Source organism: Carassius carassius, chromosome 36, assembly GCF_963082965.1.
Source record: "Carassius carassius chromosome 36, fCarCar2.1, whole genome shotgun sequence".
NCBI lineage: Eukaryota > Metazoa > Chordata > Actinopteri > Cypriniformes > Cyprinidae > Carassius > Carassius carassius.
Genome location: NC_081790.1, coordinates 8,625,239 through 8,644,246, shown reverse-complemented (window position 1 = coordinate 8,644,246; position 19,008 = coordinate 8,625,239). Strand labels below are relative to the sequence as shown.

The following is a 19,008-nucleotide window of genomic DNA, read 5'->3' as shown; positions in this document are numbered from 1 at the left end:
GGCTAATGTGAGTAAATTTTACCACCCTTTCCCCTTTAACTGATTTGGACTTGTAGGGAGGAACAAAAGTACACTGTAAATGAAAGGAAGCTTTGTTGGACGGCATGCAACAATACACTTATTTCACCTCATTTGTCTTTTTTCATAATTTTTGGAAGTCATAGGTCTAAGTAAAATTGAAAACTTATGTATTAATTAAATAGGTTACTTACCTTGAAATGTTTCAATTAACAGGCAGAAATTCTATTGTTGCAATTTTTCCTTCACGAAAAAAGTCCATTGACTAAAAACATAAGTATAAACACATTTAGTACAACACATTTAAAAAACATGTCAATTAATCTAGCTTCATAAGAGAAATTGCTGTAATTATAGGGTATTCTGATAGATGCATAACAATATTCAATATGAATAAACCATAAAAACACTATTACTGTACAATTAATTAGTGCTGCTGCGCTAAGACGAATATGGCTTCTGTTTTACGCTCCCCTCTTAAAGGTTGGCTGTAGGAGTAACGTTAACGTTATGTAAATTTGGGACACTGGTAAAAATTTCTGCTGAAAGAGCGGATTGCCTCAGGACTGCGCACTTTTCTTTCGTCTGAGTTTTGAACTTTTATAACCGAAAATTGCAGGTTCATTCAAACGATTCTCGCGGAGTCTGTTGTCTGTTGGATGACTGATGTGTGAGCTCAGCTTGGTCGCTCGAGCAGCTTCTTTCACTGGTCCGATCTGATAAATGGTCCGTGCGGCTTTTCTAGCTTAATTCTAATGATTTCGTCAAACTTTCACATTTCACCAGACATTTTTATCAACTTTAAGTAATACTTGTCTAAAAGTTTTGCAGCTAATCTTTTAATGTATTAATGCTGGCGAACAAACAGGAATAGGATTCCTCTCTGGGGGAAAAAAAACGGACTAAAGGGAATAAAAACTTTTTTAACGTATAAAAAAATAATAACTAACGTATCAGACACGTTACTTAATGTTACAACAGTTATATAAATCATAAGATTATATTAACAGTTACTTACCCTTCATAATCATGCAGGCTGCCGCTGATGTCCGAGCTGAGTCGCTGACTGGACCATTAAAAATTTGAACCGGAGTGAAGCGGGAAACATATTTAACCCAACGTCGGAAAAAAATGACCCAACAAATTTTAAGATAACCCAACACATTGACCCAATATGTGTAACCCAACGGTTGGGTTTAAAAAAAAAAACAACCTTTTTTACTGTGTATAAATACGTGTGGGGAGAGTGGCTTGTCAAAAGTTTTATTCCCAGAAACTGAGGCAAGGATGCAATACCCCACCTCTAAACTTTGTTCACCCCTCCACCGCCCTCGTTTTTTTTATTCTTCCTCTTTATTGGAACTCAAGGCCGATTTGTCATTATCCGCTGCTGAAGTTGCAGTAATTACAGTCCCCTCATCATGCCCGTCCTGACACGCCGTAATATAATTTCTGGAGATTAAATCATTTTGGCCCCAGCATTTAAATCACTTACAATGTGTAAAGGGCCTCGCTTTCTTCTCTCTCTCTCTCTCTCTCTCTCTCTCTCTCCATCTTTCACAATCTCTGGCTCTTTTCCTTGGTTAAATTTCCATTAAAACTTACCAAACAAGGGCAAAAAGTGTGGCTATAAGTCAGACGAACTTGGTAGGTGAAATATCGAAAGGAGTAAAACCGCTTCCTCTAATACAAGATAAGGAATGGCCTCGTTCTCTCTCCCTTTCTTTCTCTATGTGTGTGTATATATTTATATACACTTATGGAGAGAGAGAGATTTATATATATTTATATAGATTTGTAGAATAAATCTTGTGTCTGTGCAAGAGAAAGATTGAGATGAGTTTTTGGGCAGAAGCTCTTCTTAGACTACTAATCTAGTTTGGCTGAGCCCCTGTGGGGCTCTGTAGATATCGCCTTGGCTTTAGCCATGTTCTCCAGCTAAGAGCTGTAAGAGAAATCTTTCTATCCCTGGTGGTTTTCTTATTCCTGTTATTGAACTGCAGTTCATCCGCTTACTTCATAGGCTTTGCACCGCTGTGCAGACTGCAGCGTCTGCATTAAGATGACAATCCCATCTCCATCTAATCCAGATCGTCTCACTTCCGAGTTAATTTCTCATCGTGTACAGCCCCATCATGGCCTTCCAGTGTTGCCCTTTCCCATTAGTCCTCAGATGACCTGAGATAATGAGTGCGGATGCGGAATATAACATTGTACAGACTATAGGCTAGCCTGATGTTCCCTTTTTATGTTGCACTTTGAAAAACCCAAATCAGAAAAAAGCCACTTATGTTGCACTTTGCAAAAGGTTGTTATTATAAGTGTAGCCTTACAAATAGTAAAATTATAATAATGATGATTTGCTGTTACAAGCAATGAATTATTTAAAGTTTTAACCAGCTGCGTTTGGACGAGTGCGTTTATGTCCAAGGACTGTTACCCAAAAAACAATGTCTAAAGAAATTGGATTTGAAGTTTAGCACAACTCACCAGAACTAAGCAATGTTGGGGCATGTTGAGCTCAGCTTGTTCTTTCTGCAGTTTACTCAGGTTGTTATTCTTTTTATTATTTATTGTACAAAGAATGGGTTACAATCGATGACAAAGACTGTTCCATGTATCTATATCGAGAAAACAACAAAGTTAAAGAAATATATATTATTTTATGCTAATTTTCATATAATTTGCTGTTTTAATAATAAAGAAGACTTCTTTATTATTCTTCATTTTCATGTTCAAGCTTCATTTACAAGCTGCATGCGTTCTTGATCATAAGTCATTGGAGATTGACGTGGCGATATCCGATGCTGATACTGATATGTACTTTGGTTCGTTTTTAACAAGAATTTCTTTGTTAGAATTAAATAATCAACAATGAAGTCCTTTTATAATTACAATACATCGAAGATTTGAAAATAACAAAATAAACTATATATTAATCACCGCATTGTTTTTCCTAGAAAGACGCAGTGGTAACCTTAACATTGTATTTTATGACTCAACATTTGTAAATGGCCTAAAGCAAAAGAGTTGAAAAAATTCTGAAAATCTTTTAGAGCTATCTTCAGAGATTATTTGTTTAAAAATCTAACACACTGTATTACAATATTACACATGATTACACATAATAAATAAATCTGTATACAGTGCCCTCATTAAGTATTGGAACAGTAAAGACAAAATTACTCTGTTTGGTGTATAGTCAAGAAATCTGTAAATATGAATAAAAGATGAATATGAGACAAAACTACAGAATGTCACATTTTGTTATTGGGTGAATCAACACAAAGATGTTTTACCAGCTATAAGATCAGCATTTTTATAGTTTCATATCTCTATCTGATGTGAGCATAAGTATTGGAATAGTATAAGCTGCTTCATCCTGTTGCATTAATTCTACAGATATTAAAAGCAAGGAATTTGTCTTATCAGTTATATCATTGCTTCTGCATTCTAAGTCTTGCATTCGATGATGACACACACAAACCAGGATGAAGACGATGAAACCAACTTAGAACTATAGGGCATGGAGAAATAAAGAGTTTGGAAACTACCGGCGACAACAACGACCTGATCAGCTGAGAAAAACAACAGTAGTTGATGACCGACAAATCATAAAAGCTGTGAAAATGAACCCTAAAATACATGTCTATAAAATCACCAACAACCTCCAGAAAGCTGGGGTGATGCTCTGTCAATCTACAGTCCGCAGGAGAATTGGACACAGAATTACAGAAGCTACACAGCAAGATGCAAACCTCTGATCAGCACCAAAAATAGAAAGGCAAGATTCTTCACAAATGTGAGCCAGTAGAGTTTTGGACTTGATGGACCGATGAGACGAAGATTATTCTTTATCTAAATGATTGGAAACCTAAAGTGTGGAGAAAAAAGGGAACTGCAAATGATCCTGAGCATACAACCTCATCGGTATAGCTTGGTGGAGGTGGTGTCATGGCATGGGCATGCATGGTTGTCTCTAGAGCAGGACATCTTAATTTTAATGATGACATGATGTATGATGGCAGTAGCAGAATGAATTTGGAAGGGTACAAAATCATCTTGGCTACCAGTATTCAAGAAAATGCCACAAAACTCATTAGAAAGCACTTCATATTGGATCAGGACAATGAGCCAAAAACACCCTGCCAGTTCAGTCAAGGATTTTACCAGGGCAAAGAAATGTAAAGTCTTAGATTGCCCAAATCAATCTCCTGGTTTAAATCAGATTGAACTTTAATTTCTCCAGCTGAAGAGGAGACTAAAGGCAGAAACTCCCTAAAACAAGCAACAGTTGGAATTGGCTGCATTAAAGGCTGGGGAAAAGCATTTCAAAGCACAAGACCAAGAGTCTGGTGATGTCTATGGGTTAAAGACTCAGCTCTGATTGCATGCAAGGGATCTGCAACTAAATATTAGCTTTTAATCTTTTACATCTGCCTTAAATTCAACTGTTCCAATACTTATGCTCACATCAAATAGTGGGAAGAACTCTAAAAGTGCTGTCCTTTTTATTTGGTAAAACGTGTTGAAAGACCTAATAACAAATTTTGACATTCTGTAGTTTTGTCTCATATTCATATTTTAATCATATTTGGAAATGTCTTGACTCCACAGCAGAGAAAGCAATTTTGTCTTTACTGTTCCAATACTTATGGAGGGCACTGTATGAATAACTATTTAATTTAAGTGTCATGTTTGTGACTTTTTTTTCATATAAGCTATAGCTTCTGACCTTTAAATCAAAACACATTCTAAATATTTTTATTAGAAGTAGACCAACAGCGCCCCCTACAGAATTAAAATTCCTTACTGAGCGGGCATTAGGACCCGGGGGAGGCTGCTGCTGCACGTGCTATTACTGTTTACTCTGTGTACACCAAATACTGACATGATCTATTTGCTAGCACACCCTGAGCACATGTGAGTTAATGTGTTCCTCTTATCGGCAAGATATCGGCATAATTTTTCATAAATCGGGCAGATGCCGATATTGACATTTAAAGCCTTTATCGTCCGATTCCGATATTGGTCCGATAATATCATACATTTCTACCACAAACCATGAGGCTGTTGTTTTTTATTATAGCCTTCTTTAACAACAAGCCCATATCTCAGTCGGTGACTCCAAAAGTGTTTTCTGACATCAAACATGACCAGTGTTATGCCTCTAATTTTGTTACTGGTAATAATACAAGATTTAAATACATTGTTTAAAGCTGCTCACTCGTTTTTATTTGCTGCCTCCTGACACCTGACATCTCATCTCCAGTCGGTGCGTCAACACCAGGAACCATCCGCACATTTATCCTTAATGAGTATATTTGTTCAGTGTAGCGGAAAAAGAAAAGAAAATTTTAATTCACACTGGACACAATTATAATAAATGGATGCAAATGTATTATGGTTGGTGTAAAAAAAAAAAACTTTCCTCTTCATCAGATAATATCTTTGACACCCCTGCAGTAGATTATTAATGATAAGATTTAATATCTGTTTACTTTCTTTTTCCTGTGTGTATAAATATATGTTTTTCTCTCTCTCTGCCTGTTCCTGACCCCCACATTTTCGTTGCTCTACTTGTCTGAAGTGTACCTGCATATGATATATTTATTTTAATTCTCATTATCCTTCTGAGTGGGTATATACACATATGATTACATTTCAACCTACGCACAACTCTTAATAACAGCCCATCCGTTTTGTTACTGGAATGTGTTCATCAACATCACGAGCATTTTCCAGGATCAGTGAGGCTTTTGTTTTGTACTGTTATTGAACATTGAAAAAATTATGTAGCCATGCCCTGCAATGAATCAAATACATAATTCTTATTGAAACTGAATGGAGTTGATGTTTTATATATTTTGGAGAGAAGTTTCACAAGGTGTTTGTATTTTTACTCTGAGTTTTATGTCAAAGTCACAGCATTGCAGTATATTGCAGTGCTGCTGTCAGTGAAATCTACTATAAATGTGCCAATTGCTGCTTCATTTACAACTGTAACTGCCGTCATTCTCGACATTTATGATTCGCCATTTGAGATCCACTCAGGTGTAGTGTCAGTCCCAGATGGCTTGCACTGGAGAACAATGCTCACTGATTTGCCCAAATATTCCAGGTCCATGACATTTCTTCAATGTCTTTGTAATGTTTACAGTGATGTCTGCTGTGTATGGCACATAAGTCTAGGACTGTCATAGATAAAAATGTGACAGCTATTTCAGTGATTTATGCCACATACTAACAGGACATATTATGTGTGAGAACCCGGAAAAAAAAAAACACTTGATGCATGTTTAATGTATTTCATGGTTTTAATGTCATCCACACAAAATGTTGCTTTATTTATTTCAGACATTTTTTTTTTTTAAGTAATTTAATATTTTACTTTATCTTATGTTTGCAATAATAACCTTCCATCAATGTTCAAGACCTCAACTCTTCCGTTACTTATTTTTAGAACTTTCTTCATCTGTCAAAAAGGTTTTAAAGAGGTAATAGAGAGCAAAGATCAATGGATCATCATCAACTGTCAGTTAATTTAATAGCATCAAGTAGTTTAACCTGTGTGTTGATTTCTTGAGCAATGCTTCTAAGTTGATTATGTTTCTTTCCTTTCAATCTCTTTTTCTCTTTCTCCTCTCTCAGGTCCCAGTCTCATTCGCCCAGCCGTAGACACAGACGAGCTCACTCTTCGGACAGAAAGCGTGATGAGCGAGAGAAGGTTAGCTACGGCCAAAGCACCTTCCGCCTTGGCAGCAACCCAGCACTGGGCAGGAAGCGCTCCAGATCAAGGTGGGGTGGCACTTAGCTCACATCAGGTCTAAAATAGAATTTTTTTTTTTTTTTTTTTTTGCTGTGACAAAAAATATACATATTTTTTTATATAAAAGTTTGGGGGTCTTTATTCAGTAAGAAAATACTTTAGCAAGGATGCATTAAATTGAAACGTATCATTAGAGACATGTATAATGTTACATTTAGATTTTTAGATTTCAAATAAATACTGTTCTTTTGTACTTTCTATTCATGAAAACAAATCCTCAAAATATCATGGTATCATGTATCATGGTTTCCACAAAAATATTAAGGAGCACAACTGTTTTCAACAAGGATAATACACTGATGTAATGGTAATAATAATAATAATAAGAAGAAGAATAACAATAATAAGAAATATTTCTTGAGCACCAAATTTGAATATTAGCTTGAATTCTGAAAGTTATGTGCACGTGAAGACTGGAATAATGACTGCTGAAAATGTCTTAACACATATTTTAAATTGTAATTACATTTAACAGTCTTCCTGTTTTTTACCATTTTGGGTCAAATAAAAGCAGTTATTGTGAGCATAGGAGACTAAAATGCATTTTAGAAAAATTTACCAATCACAAACTTTTGAACAGTGGTCTACATATACAAAAATATGCCATATATTTAATTTTTAATGTACAGATTTACAGTGGCAAACTGCTGTGAATCAGGAAGAACATGTTTTATAACGGCAGCTGTGATATGGCCTCATTTGAAACCCTCTGGCTGTATATCATCACAAGGAGCAGTTTGGCTGATTGTCAGCATACATGCTGCTGTTCACAGTGGCTAAAAGGTGCTTTCCTGGTGTTTCCTCAGAGTCTGCAGCAGGCATGATCTTTTCATTTACTGTAATCCTTCTATTGAGGAGTCCTGTGAGACTCCACTCCATGACACTGCTATCATCACACTAGCCTCCCTTTCATTTCCTCTACCTTCTAAAAGACCACAAAAAGAGACAGTCATGGTGACTTTTCAGATCTCACCCGGCTTTTATGTCATTGGTTTTTATCTGGGCAGCCCACTCTCTCCAGTGCTCTTTAAAGCTGAGCTGAGCTGAGACGTTTCTTCATATTCTGCTGCAGAGGAGGTTGCAAAGACAAACTTTTTACACATCTCCTACAAAAGATAAAAAGTTCAGCATCTTTTTTTTATTACACCCTCAAACCTTTCTGGTTTGAACTGAGGGAAGAATTGAGAGGGAGAGATGGATGGTTGGATCACTTACAGGGTTTTAGTGAGGTTTGGTTTGTTAGAGTGATGATAGAAGCATCTTAGATGCAGAAGCTCGCTTACATGCAAGCATAGGAAGATTGAGTGCCTGTCTTGGACTAGGCAGCAGCTGTTGTCTTGGAAATATAGCATAACGGTTGGGTTACGGAAGTAAAATATAATTTATTCTCTTCAGGAACATATATCTTTACAAAATATGTAAATCTTTCAAGACAGACCAGCCACATGGTTAACCCTCTGAAGTCGATTAACGTGTCTACGCGTTATGAGGAATTTTCTCCTGATAACACTGAAAAGAACTTAAATTACACTTTCAGTGTTGATCGTACAGATAAGAGCAATACATCAATCGAATCTGTAAAGGGTCTACTTTTTTTGTAAACGGACATAATAACTTCAAAACCACAAACCTTTGTGCATTTATAAAATAAAGATAACAAACAAGGTGTGCTGTCTGCAGCCTTTGTCTGCGCTGATCTTCATTTACAAACGTGTCATTAAAATGAACTTTAACTCATGAGAGACATGAGAGAGATATCTATAGAAAGCTTGACATGTCTACATTTAAACTAAACAAGTGCTGCCGAAAACAAATATTCTGTGATAAAGTAATCCATATGAAAATTCTAGGCTACATCTCCAGTTCTCAAACGTCCCGGGAACCAATGTTCTCTATGTATTTTATGGCCTTATTCAAGTGATTTAACATTTTTAGTTTTTCACTAACCAAGCATAATTTAATTTTTTTTTCTCCAAAAACACAATCATGTACATACATGCTGCTCACATATTATTATAGCCCAGTTTGTGCTGATTACAGTGATATTAGACTTTAGCCATTTAGATGTTTATAAGAAACTTAAAAAAGCACAAATGTCAGCGCATGACAAAACTTCTCCAGGCCCCAAAAATACCCTTAGACCTCAGAGGGTTAAGCGATGGTATATGCTTCTGTAGAAACCAGTGAGTCACATTTAAAAAATAAATAAATAAATGCTTTATAGCCTAATTCTTTGTAAATCACTACACTACCCATGATTCTAAAGACTCATTATTCAGAAAAATCATAATCCTATCCATTTGTATATTATACTTTTAAATGTTTAAGAATTTATTAACTTGTAATTTTGTAATCATACAAGGATATGTGTGTGTATATTGCATATAAAATTAAGTCATTACTGTTTAAAAATTAAGTCATATAGGTAATAACTAGAATAATATACAAAAATTAGAACAATAATATTTACATGATGTATAAAGTTTCAAGTAAAATATTAGTAATACATAATATATACAAATATGATTTAGAATATTAGAAATTATCAAGTAATGATTCGCAGTGGTTTATGAAATGAGTAGTTTGTTCCCTCATAAAAGATGTTAAGTGCACAGTGTTTAACCTTTTTCCGTTTTATTTTTGGCTTAAACTCAAAGTTTCTGCTTTTCTGTTTCATCTCAGAGCTGCATGGCTTTGTTCTTTACTTAGAACTTTTATTAAAGTTTTTTTTTTATCATTATTAAAAAAAAATTTATCCCTTTTGAGAAAATGAATGGAGAAAAATATATTCGTAAGTCTCTGTTGATCTCCATACTGCTCTCATGTCCAATAAGCTGTAAAATAATCTTAATCATGCCATGATTATCTGTCTTTTAGGATTAGCTTATATCTATTTTCCTGTACTGATTCAATTAGTCATAACAGTTTATTACTGGGGTGGAATTCTTGGCACGTCTGCAGCAGTGCATTTTTAACCTCTTTGTGTCTCCTAGGACTGCTTTGATCCACTCTCCAAACATGTCTTGTCATTTTGCTACAGTGCCACAGGTAATTAGAGGTCACCATGCCCATTAACTGAAGTTGGGTGCTCTTTTAAAAATGTATTTTTCCAACTAAAGGACATGCCTAAGGTATTCAAATAAAATATTCATAAAGGACAGCATGGTAGATAAAGGCCCCTCGATATGGACTGTGCGCTTTTTCTTTGGAGAGAGCGCACACGCTGTGACTGTTATGTGTGATTGGCCTATTCCAGTCACCTCGCTGATGCAGTGCTGGATCAGGGGTCTTGCTGAAGGGACGTCTGCATGTTTTAAGACCTCACAGTGTTATCTCCTGTCAAACAGTTACTCTCACTTAACTGCATCATCCACAGAGCCACAAGAATCAATGCTTGTTTAGCTCATATAATAGTTAATGAAATGTGAAATACTTTATATTTTATATTATGTATTATTCTAAACCTATGACTTTCCATCTTCTGTGGATCAAAGAAAGAAGAGATTTGTGAATGTCAATGAATTCAATTCTAGTATGTGTGAAATATTCCAAATCTTATAAAGTTATACAAAACAATTTTATTTATATAGTAAATTTGATACAGAGTGGATTCACATATATAGATTTTTTTTTTGTAGTAAACATAATGTTCAAAGAAATAATTGAATAAATAATTTCATACAACATAATAGACTTATTAAAAATAAAGGCAAACATGCTGGTATTAACCTAAAATGTTCCCCTCTCAAATTTTACTTGTCATTTGATGCAAAGCAATGGCAGTGGCTCTTGTAGCAAACAATGCAGTTAAACTTTTTTAAATATCTCTTTTCAGATCACCTCATGAAAAGAAGAAAAAGAAGGGTTCAAAGTCATCACACCAATTTAAGGGTTCCTCCTGTTCGCCCTCGGCATCCCCTGACAGAGGCGGAGCCATGGCCAGAGTGTCTGCAATCCCCTCCCCTGCCACAAGCCCCACCTGCCTGAGGAGCTCCAGGTAAAAAAGCATCTCACTCTGGTCCCATTACTAAACAATCAATGTGAACCTCATGAGAGAGCCGCCCACCCTCTGAAACTCAGTCCGCTTCAGTCAGAATCATAGATTTCAAGCATATTTTCCCCCCCACTTTGTTGTAATATTAATTTGCCTAGAGCATTGCATGTAAGACACAAAGACAGTCTGTGCTGTAGCTTTTTGATTTGGAAGTTATAATGATTTTATGTATGATTTGACAACTAATTACCTGTTGAATAAAGTATGAAAACTTCAGATGCTAAAAATCAGCCATGATGACATTTTGATAAAACATGGCATAAAATGCATAAGTTTTACAAGATTTTTTTACATTATGGAGAGGTTTTGATTCAAAACCAGAGAAAGCACCACACTGCGAAGGGTTATTGGGTACAGGGACTGACTTTTTTCATACAACTTCTCAAGTTTCATCAAAAAGTTGCTCTAAACTCCCTCGGTCTTCGGTTGTTTTTGCTGCTTCTTCTTTACCTCCCACTGTGTGCCTCTCTCTATACTTTGTTTTATTTGGGCAGTTGTTGTGTCTCTTCCGGCATTGGGTGAATATTTCATGACCTTCTTCTGGTCGCTCAGTTTCAGCCTGAGATGTCTGCCCTGGTTACGTAGTCACCATTCGTCATGAATACTGTATTAAGATGTTTTTCACAAACAGTGCCAATTGGCGGCCCTCTGTCTGTATGTCACTGTCTCACTCTCTCTCTTTTTTTGTTTTTGTTTGTTAAACAGGGATGGCTCTCAGGAGAAAGACAAGCAAGTGTCCTCCACTATTGTCTCTTCTGTGCAAAGCAAAATCACTCAGGTATGTCATTAAGCAACAAAGCTTTTTGTGTAAACTAGGGCTTTCACTTGATTAAAATGTGTAAATGAATTAATTACAGTATGTCGCCTAATTAAATTGAATCAGTTTTATTTATGCCAATATTTGCAGAGAAATATCATCAAATAAAGATATTAATGAAGACATTGCATTTTTTATTTGTATTTTATTTATTCACTCTTTATTAAATAGGACATTGGAGATTTTTCAAGTCTGTTTGGGCTGAATTAATCTGTAAGGTTGAAGGTTTAGAATAAATATAACCAGAATGCTTGAGAAATATCAATACAGTGCTGCCTTGCAAACACTGTAATACATTAAAAAACACAACTTTTGCTACCTCTCTCGTTTTAATTTAGCGCCTAAGGGGAAAATGGACCAAAATTGTGTAGCAGAGCTGAGGAGATGCTTAGTATAGCTTTGATGTATGTAATTTAGAGCCAGTCATTCTCAGTGGTCTCTGTTTGCAGAACCTTACGTGCTGAAACTGAGAAATATAGTGATTTGGTTGTATGACCCTGTCGCCAAGGGTGGGTATGTACGTAGGTGTATGTATGTTTATGGGAGAGAGAGCTTGTCGCTATCGCATGCTGATTCAATGCAGCTGTCAGTCCCTGCAGCTCTGTTATGATCTCTGGCCTTGTGCAGCTAGGATGAAATGCAGAGTGCGCTCGCTTTCCTTCCTTTTGCTTATTGTTATACAAAGCAGACGAAAGGTAGCTACTATATGTATTCAAAAAATGCAGTTGTGTCAGAGAGAAGAGGATGTGAGAAATATGGAATGTAAGAAGATAAACAAAGTACACTGTACTGTGTTTCGCTTGCAGCCATCTGGATTTCAGCAAAAATAGAAGTCAGCAGGATAACAGCCTTTTCATTCACCCTCTTTGTACTAAAAAGTCCACAGTCTTGACATGGTTTCAGATCTTTTGGAAACCCAGTTTACTTCCCTTTTCTCTCAGCGCATAAAATCACTTCTGACACCTCAGAACTGGGGCAGGACTTCCAGGGGGCAACGTCTTTCAAAAACCGAGTTGGTTCTTATTAAAACCAGCCACTGCTGCTTGAATCAACAGAAGTGTGGTTCACCTTGACAAATAATTACCGGCAGAAACTTCTGCATGCCTGTGCATGCTTGCATTTCGCTTGCATGAGGAAGCCCCTTTGACCCCATTTCCCACTCTAGCCCTGGCAACGAAAGCTCTGGGCTGTACGCAACACTCGTGGATCCTGCGGTAGATCAGCTCGTCTCAGTTTGATCTTTTGCCCGTAGCCCTACCTCACACAACTATATCGGATCCTCCAGAGGAGAATGTTCCAGCTCTGACATGCACATCCCTACTATTGATAGAGGAAGAAGTGCTCTCATGAGGTGCCCCGGTAGAGACTGACGGGGGTTTTTATTACCGGCAAATGAAAAAAGCTGTAACATTAAAGGCTGGGGAAGCGTGTTCTCGATCTTAGCACTACTCCCCTGGGATTTAACAAACCCTCGATCTGCCTGTCAGACGAACAACAAGGGAGGCTGGTTTATGATTCTCCCTGAGGAACACAATAGTCTCTTTTTCTTTTCTAGTGCTCTGTGCTGTCCTCCCCATGATTTAAAATTTTGCTTCTCCTTTCTTATTTGCCACTGTTTCGCATGGGTGGTGTGTTAAGGGTGGAAGGTGAATGATAGTTTGATTAGGAAGCGTTTATGGGTTGCAAAATGCACCTTGGCAGGTTATGAGCACATTACTGTTGTTGTGTGCAAGATAAGAAACCAAAAAGCATTGCGTTCCCGTGTACCTCCCTCTGTGACTCTGGGGTAAAAGGTGTTTTTCATACTAACAACATGTAAAGGTCCTCACTGTATAGTTACAAAACTAAAATGAGAATATATCAGAACTGGGTTTTTTTCCACCTTACCTTGTGGCTCTTAATATTGGAGAATGACAAATGACAAAATTATGAAGAAAAACATTAACAAACTTTAAGGAACCTTTAAAGAATTCTGGAAATCTCCTAGCCCAAAACCATCTATAACCAACAACTATGCATTCAGTGCTAGCAAGAAAGTATGGACACCGTCATCATGAGAACTTGATTGGAGATGAAAAGACATCACTTGGATTGGTCTCTTTTGGATACCAGAGAGAACTAACTAGAGGAAGCTTCTAAATCACACCTGGGACTCCATTCTGAAGCTGGCCTACAATATAGGCCAGCGATATTGGATGTGAGTTTTCTAAATTGCTTTTAAAAGATTCGGTGATTGAAGCGCAACCTCCTTGAACTGAAAGTGGGGTGATCCTCTGAACTCTGAAGATGTACAGTCGTGCCCAAAAGTTTTGAGAATTACATTAATATTAGTTTTCAAAAAGTTTGCTGCTAAACTGCTTTTAGATCTTTGTTTCAGTTGTTTCTGTGATGTACTGAAATATAATTACAAACACTTCATACGTTTCAAAGGCTTTTATCGACAATTACATGACATTTATGCAAAGAGTCAGTATTTGCAGTGTTGGCCCTTCTTTTTCAGGACCTCTGCAATTCGACTGGGCATGCTCTCAATCAACTTCTGGGCCAAATCCTGACTGATAGCAACCCATTCTTTCATAATCAATTCTTGGAGTTTGTCAGAATTAGTGGGTTTTTGTTTGTCCACCCGCCTCTTGAGGATTGACCACAAGTTCTCAATGGGATTAAGATCTGGGGAGTTTCCAGGCCATGGACCCAAAATTTTAACATTCTGGTCCCCGAGCCACTAAGTTATCGCTTTTGCCTTATGGCACGGTGCTCCATCGTGCTGGAAAATGCATTGTTCTTCATTAAACTTTTGTTGGATTGTTGGAAGAAGTTGCTGTTGGAGGGTGTTTTGGTACCATTCTTTATTCATGGCTGTGTTTTTGGGCAGAATTGTGAGGGAGCCCACTCCCTTGGATGAGAAGCAACCCCACACATAAATGGTGTCAGGATGCTTTACTGTTGGCATGACACAGGACTGATGGTAGCGTTCACCTTTTCTTCTCCGGACAAGCCTTTTTCCAGATGCCCCAAACAATCGAAAAGGGGCTTCATCGGAGAATATGACTTTGCCCCAGTCCTCAGCAGTCCATTCACTATACTTTCTGCAGAAGATCAATCTGTCCCTGATATTTCTTTGGAGAGAAGTGGCTTCTTTGCTGCCCTTCTTGACACCAGGCCATCTTCCAAAAGTCTTCGCCTCACTGTGCGTGCAGATGCGCATACACCTGCCTGCTGCCATTCCTGAGCAAGCTCTGCACTGGTGGCACTCCGCTCCCGCAGCTGAATCCTCTTTAGGAGACGATCCTGGCGCTTGCTGGACTTTCTTGGACGCCCTGAAGCCTTCTTTACAAGAATTGAACCTCTTTCCTTGAAGTTCTTGATGATCCTATAAATTGTTGATTTAGGTGCAATCTTAGTAGCCACAATATCCTTGCCTGTGAAGCCATTTTTATGCAACGCAATGATGGCTGCACGCGTTTCTTTGCAGGTCACCATGGTTAACAATGGAAGAACAATGATTTCAAGCATCACCCTCCTTTTAACATGTCAAGTCTGCCATTCTAACCCAATCAGCCTGACATAATGATCTCCAGCCTTGTGCTCGTCAACATTCTCACCTGAGTTAACAAGACGATTACTGAAATGATCTCAGCAGGTCCTTTAATGACAGCAATGAAATGCAGTGGAAAGGTTTTTTTGGGATTAAGTTAATTTGGCAAAGAAGGACTATGCAATTCATCTGATCACTCTTCATAACATTCTGGAGTATATGCAAATTGCTATTATAAAAACTTAAGCAGCAACTTTTCCAATTTCCAATATTTATGTAATTCTCAAAACTTTTGGCCACGACTGTAGGTACAATTGTGGGTTATCTGTCAGATTGGTTGGAGGTCTGGACCCAAATAGCTACAAAGAAACCAGCCAACTACAAAAAGTAGTTCTCAGTCCCAATTACGGCTAGCTCTTGTTTGGTCATTTGATGTCTTAAAGCAACATCTCTTAGGTTTCCATTGAGCTAGAGTGAAAGTGAAAGTGAAAGTGACGTGACATTCAGCCAAGTATGGTGACCCATACTCAGAATTTGTGCTCTGCATTTAACCCATTTAACCCATCCGAAGTGCACACACACAGAGCAGTGATAACACACACACACTGTGAACACACACCCAGAGCAGTGGGCAGCCATTTACGCTGCGGCGCCCGGGGAGCAGTTGGGGGTTCGGTGCCTTGCTCAAGGGCACCTAAGTCATGGTATTGAAGGTGGAGAGAGAACTGTACATGCACTCCCCCCACCTACAATTCCTGCCGACCCGAGACTCAAACTCACAACCTTTTGATTGCCAGTCCGACTCTCTAACCATTAGGCCACGACTTCCCCCCTAGAGTAGACTTAGGTAGCCATATTTTCAGATGTCCTCAGACTTCAGCCAGCTGTGGTCTCGTAATGAGCTCTAATCATACTGAAGATATCCTCCTTTCATTGCAGTAATCTGCTCGGGTCAGTTGGAAGCTTTAAAAGCTCTTTATCCCAGCTTAGTCCTGTCACTCTAATGTACTGGATCAACACACTATGATTAGAGAGAAATATTCTCACTGTATATGTGTTCAAATAGTGGTGTATGTGTGGGAATTTGAATTAAATTAGTCAGACAATACAGGAAGCTGATGTGGAATCTAGGGCTGTACGAAATTGAAATTGAATCGAAATTGTGATTCGACAGAAGCTGTGATTTTCATGCATATCTTTCATAGAAGCACGGTTCTGTCATTAGCAGTAAATCTCCATCCGAAGACCAGAGAACACTTTCGCACTGAAAATCCAAATATGCCCCAAAGAAGAAACCCAGGAAATGCCTATCGCTGCAGCTGAATAAACAGAAGTTTAACTGTTTATAAAACTGCTTTCATGAAAAAACTGGCTTTACTAACAAAATGTGCATGACAATCGCATTCGATTAATCTTGCAGCCCTAGTGGAATCCATCCATCGATCCATCCATCCATTTTTAGGTTTATTCTGAATTGTGCACAAACCTGGTGGGTAGTGATGTGCAAGATTCCCCGACCCAGACCCTGATTTACTCTGTTTTAGTCCCAGTCTCTATACACTATTTAATGGCATCCATGTAATTGTGTGGTTTCACTTACCCAAAACGACTTTAAAAATGATTTCACCCCCATGAAGTATAACAGCAAACCCTTCTCTCTAGAGGCACGTTGGTCCTTGCCTGCGTTGTTTGTGCTTTTCTTGACCACTTTGTGTAATGATTAATTCTGCAGGGGCTTTATTGGAAATTCAGGGTTAATAACTTTCCTTCGACTGGACGAGGGGGTGGAAGGCAGCGGCAACTTTAATTCTGCAAACGTCAATGAGCAAACTATGCTCCCATGACAACCATGCAATTCAGCCACCTGTTTCTTAAGATTATTTTACTGATTTGCAAAGTTGAGCTGCTTTCAAATTTATAAGGATTAAAGAACTTTGAAGTGATGTTATGCTAGTGGCAAAGAAAGGCGTAATTATAAGAGAACCGAACGAAATGTATCTTTACTGTATCTTAACTGTTATGTTCTTGCACAATTTCTTAGTATTTTAAATTAATATTACTGTTTTTGGAATGTAATAATCATTGTAGAGCTAAACTTCTAATGAACCCGCAATATTTCATGAAGTACTTTTTTTGTTTTGAGTTTCTTTGATTAAAATTCCATTCCTATGAAATCAGTGACACCAGTTAATGTGCATATTCATTAAGCAAATGTTTATTCAAGTGCCAAGCTGTGAGTTCTCTGGTGTCACATTCTCCCTATGGGCCCTTAGCATGGAACCGGCCTTGGGTAAGGTAACCTGAGCCACATAGAATGAGGGGAGGCATTTGAAGAGCAGGAATCCAGCTCTGTTTGCCCATGGCCTTCTCTTCTGTAGGATGCCACTAGACATCCGTATGCATATTTAGCATGTTGGATTCTCATGCATACGAAGCCAGAAGCAAATCTGAATTTCAAATTGCAAAAAGTTGTCTGCAAGCTTATGGATTTGTGTTTCTGTTTTCTTGTCCTGTGTGTTTATATACTATGATTAGTTTCTCTCCCAGCTCTGCTCCCCTACGAATACTGTACTAACTTTTCCTCCATTTCTCCTTGCTTGTAGGACCTCATGGTGAAAGTGCGAGCAATGCTTGCTGCCTCCAAAGGCCTTCAGCCGAACTCCTCCTGAGAGAGTTTCACCACATCCAGACAGGATAAATCTCCAGCAACATCTAGCAAGGCAGCAGCAGCCTTCTGGCTAACTACTGGACCGCTGTTTGCCTGACAAGCTGCACAAAGCTGGATGCTTTTATCCCTTTATGTACTGTATGCCTGTTTGGACCTTGCGTTAGAAGTTTGTATTTCTTCTCCAGATTATCATTAGGCATGGATATCTCCTTTATTTTGAAGGTGCAGGTGGAACCAAAGCAGGTGTAGAAAAAACGAAACAGCAGCAGATGGTGGAGCCTCAGTCCTGCTGTGTGTTTTAGCAGTAAAACAACAAGTATTAAAGGCGTAATTCCTTGGATGCAACTAAAACATTCTTTCCTTTGTAATATTGTGTCTACCAGAAGGACACCGTTATATCCTTCTGTGAAGGATAATGCTGCTTATTTCTCTCCTATCTCCTTTTTTCCCTCTGAGCTCTTTTCGATACGAAGTCATCGGCTTTCTTGGTTGTTGCTGGGTTTTTTTTTTTTTCAATATGTGGCCTTCAGTTTTTCATTTCTAAGTTTATATGGGCCTAATTTTGAAGCTACTTTGTAAAACCATCAATAAAGTTTGAATTATGGAACACGAGTGTGGTTGACTTACTTTCCGCAAGCGACATCTCGTCATGTTCGCCTCTTGCTCCGTCTGTTTTTCATTTCCTGCACCTGCGAGCTCTGGCTTTTCGACCGTCGGCACATATACTGCAACCCAGCATGCACTCTGCATGATAATTAGGCCCCATGTTCTGCTGAAAGGTCCATATGAGTGGGGTTCTCAAGAGAGGAGAGAGCGAGAGTGAACGGTGGGAATCTTGGTCCATTTTAAGTGAGCCTTTAATCTCATGGCGGTTCAGCCCACAGAGGCAATGCTGTGGGTCTCATTTGGACTGGTAAGAGATCCCTGGAGCAGGTCAGTCCCATCCAAACCCATACAGTATTTACACTCACTCCCAAACTCTCTTGACATGGGGAACTTAACACTTTCCCATGTTCAGATTATGTTGAGTCTGATTCAAGTGGGATTTCCTGGAAAAGGAAATTATTTTTCCCATTATTTTTGC

The 19,008-nt window shown here is 38.2% G+C and overlaps 1 protein-coding gene across 1 annotated transcript in view; it reads left to right on the top strand.

The window, feature by feature from the left end:
- LOC132117082 (splicing factor, suppressor of white-apricot homolog) overlaps positions 1–18,531 on the top strand; it is a 44,314-nt gene extending 25,783 nt beyond the window's left edge. The window contains exons 5-8 of the mRNA XM_059526134.1: positions 6,670–6,816; positions 10,683–10,844; positions 11,607–11,679; positions 17,860–18,531. Coding sequence (XP_059382117.1) covers positions 6,670–6,816; positions 10,683–10,844; positions 11,607–11,679; positions 17,860–17,925 — 448 coding nt within the window. The 3' untranslated portion in view covers positions 17,926–18,531. The remainder of the gene's footprint in view (positions 1–6,669; positions 6,817–10,682; positions 10,845–11,606; positions 11,680–17,859) is intronic.
- Positions 18,532–19,008: the final 477 nt, after the last annotated feature.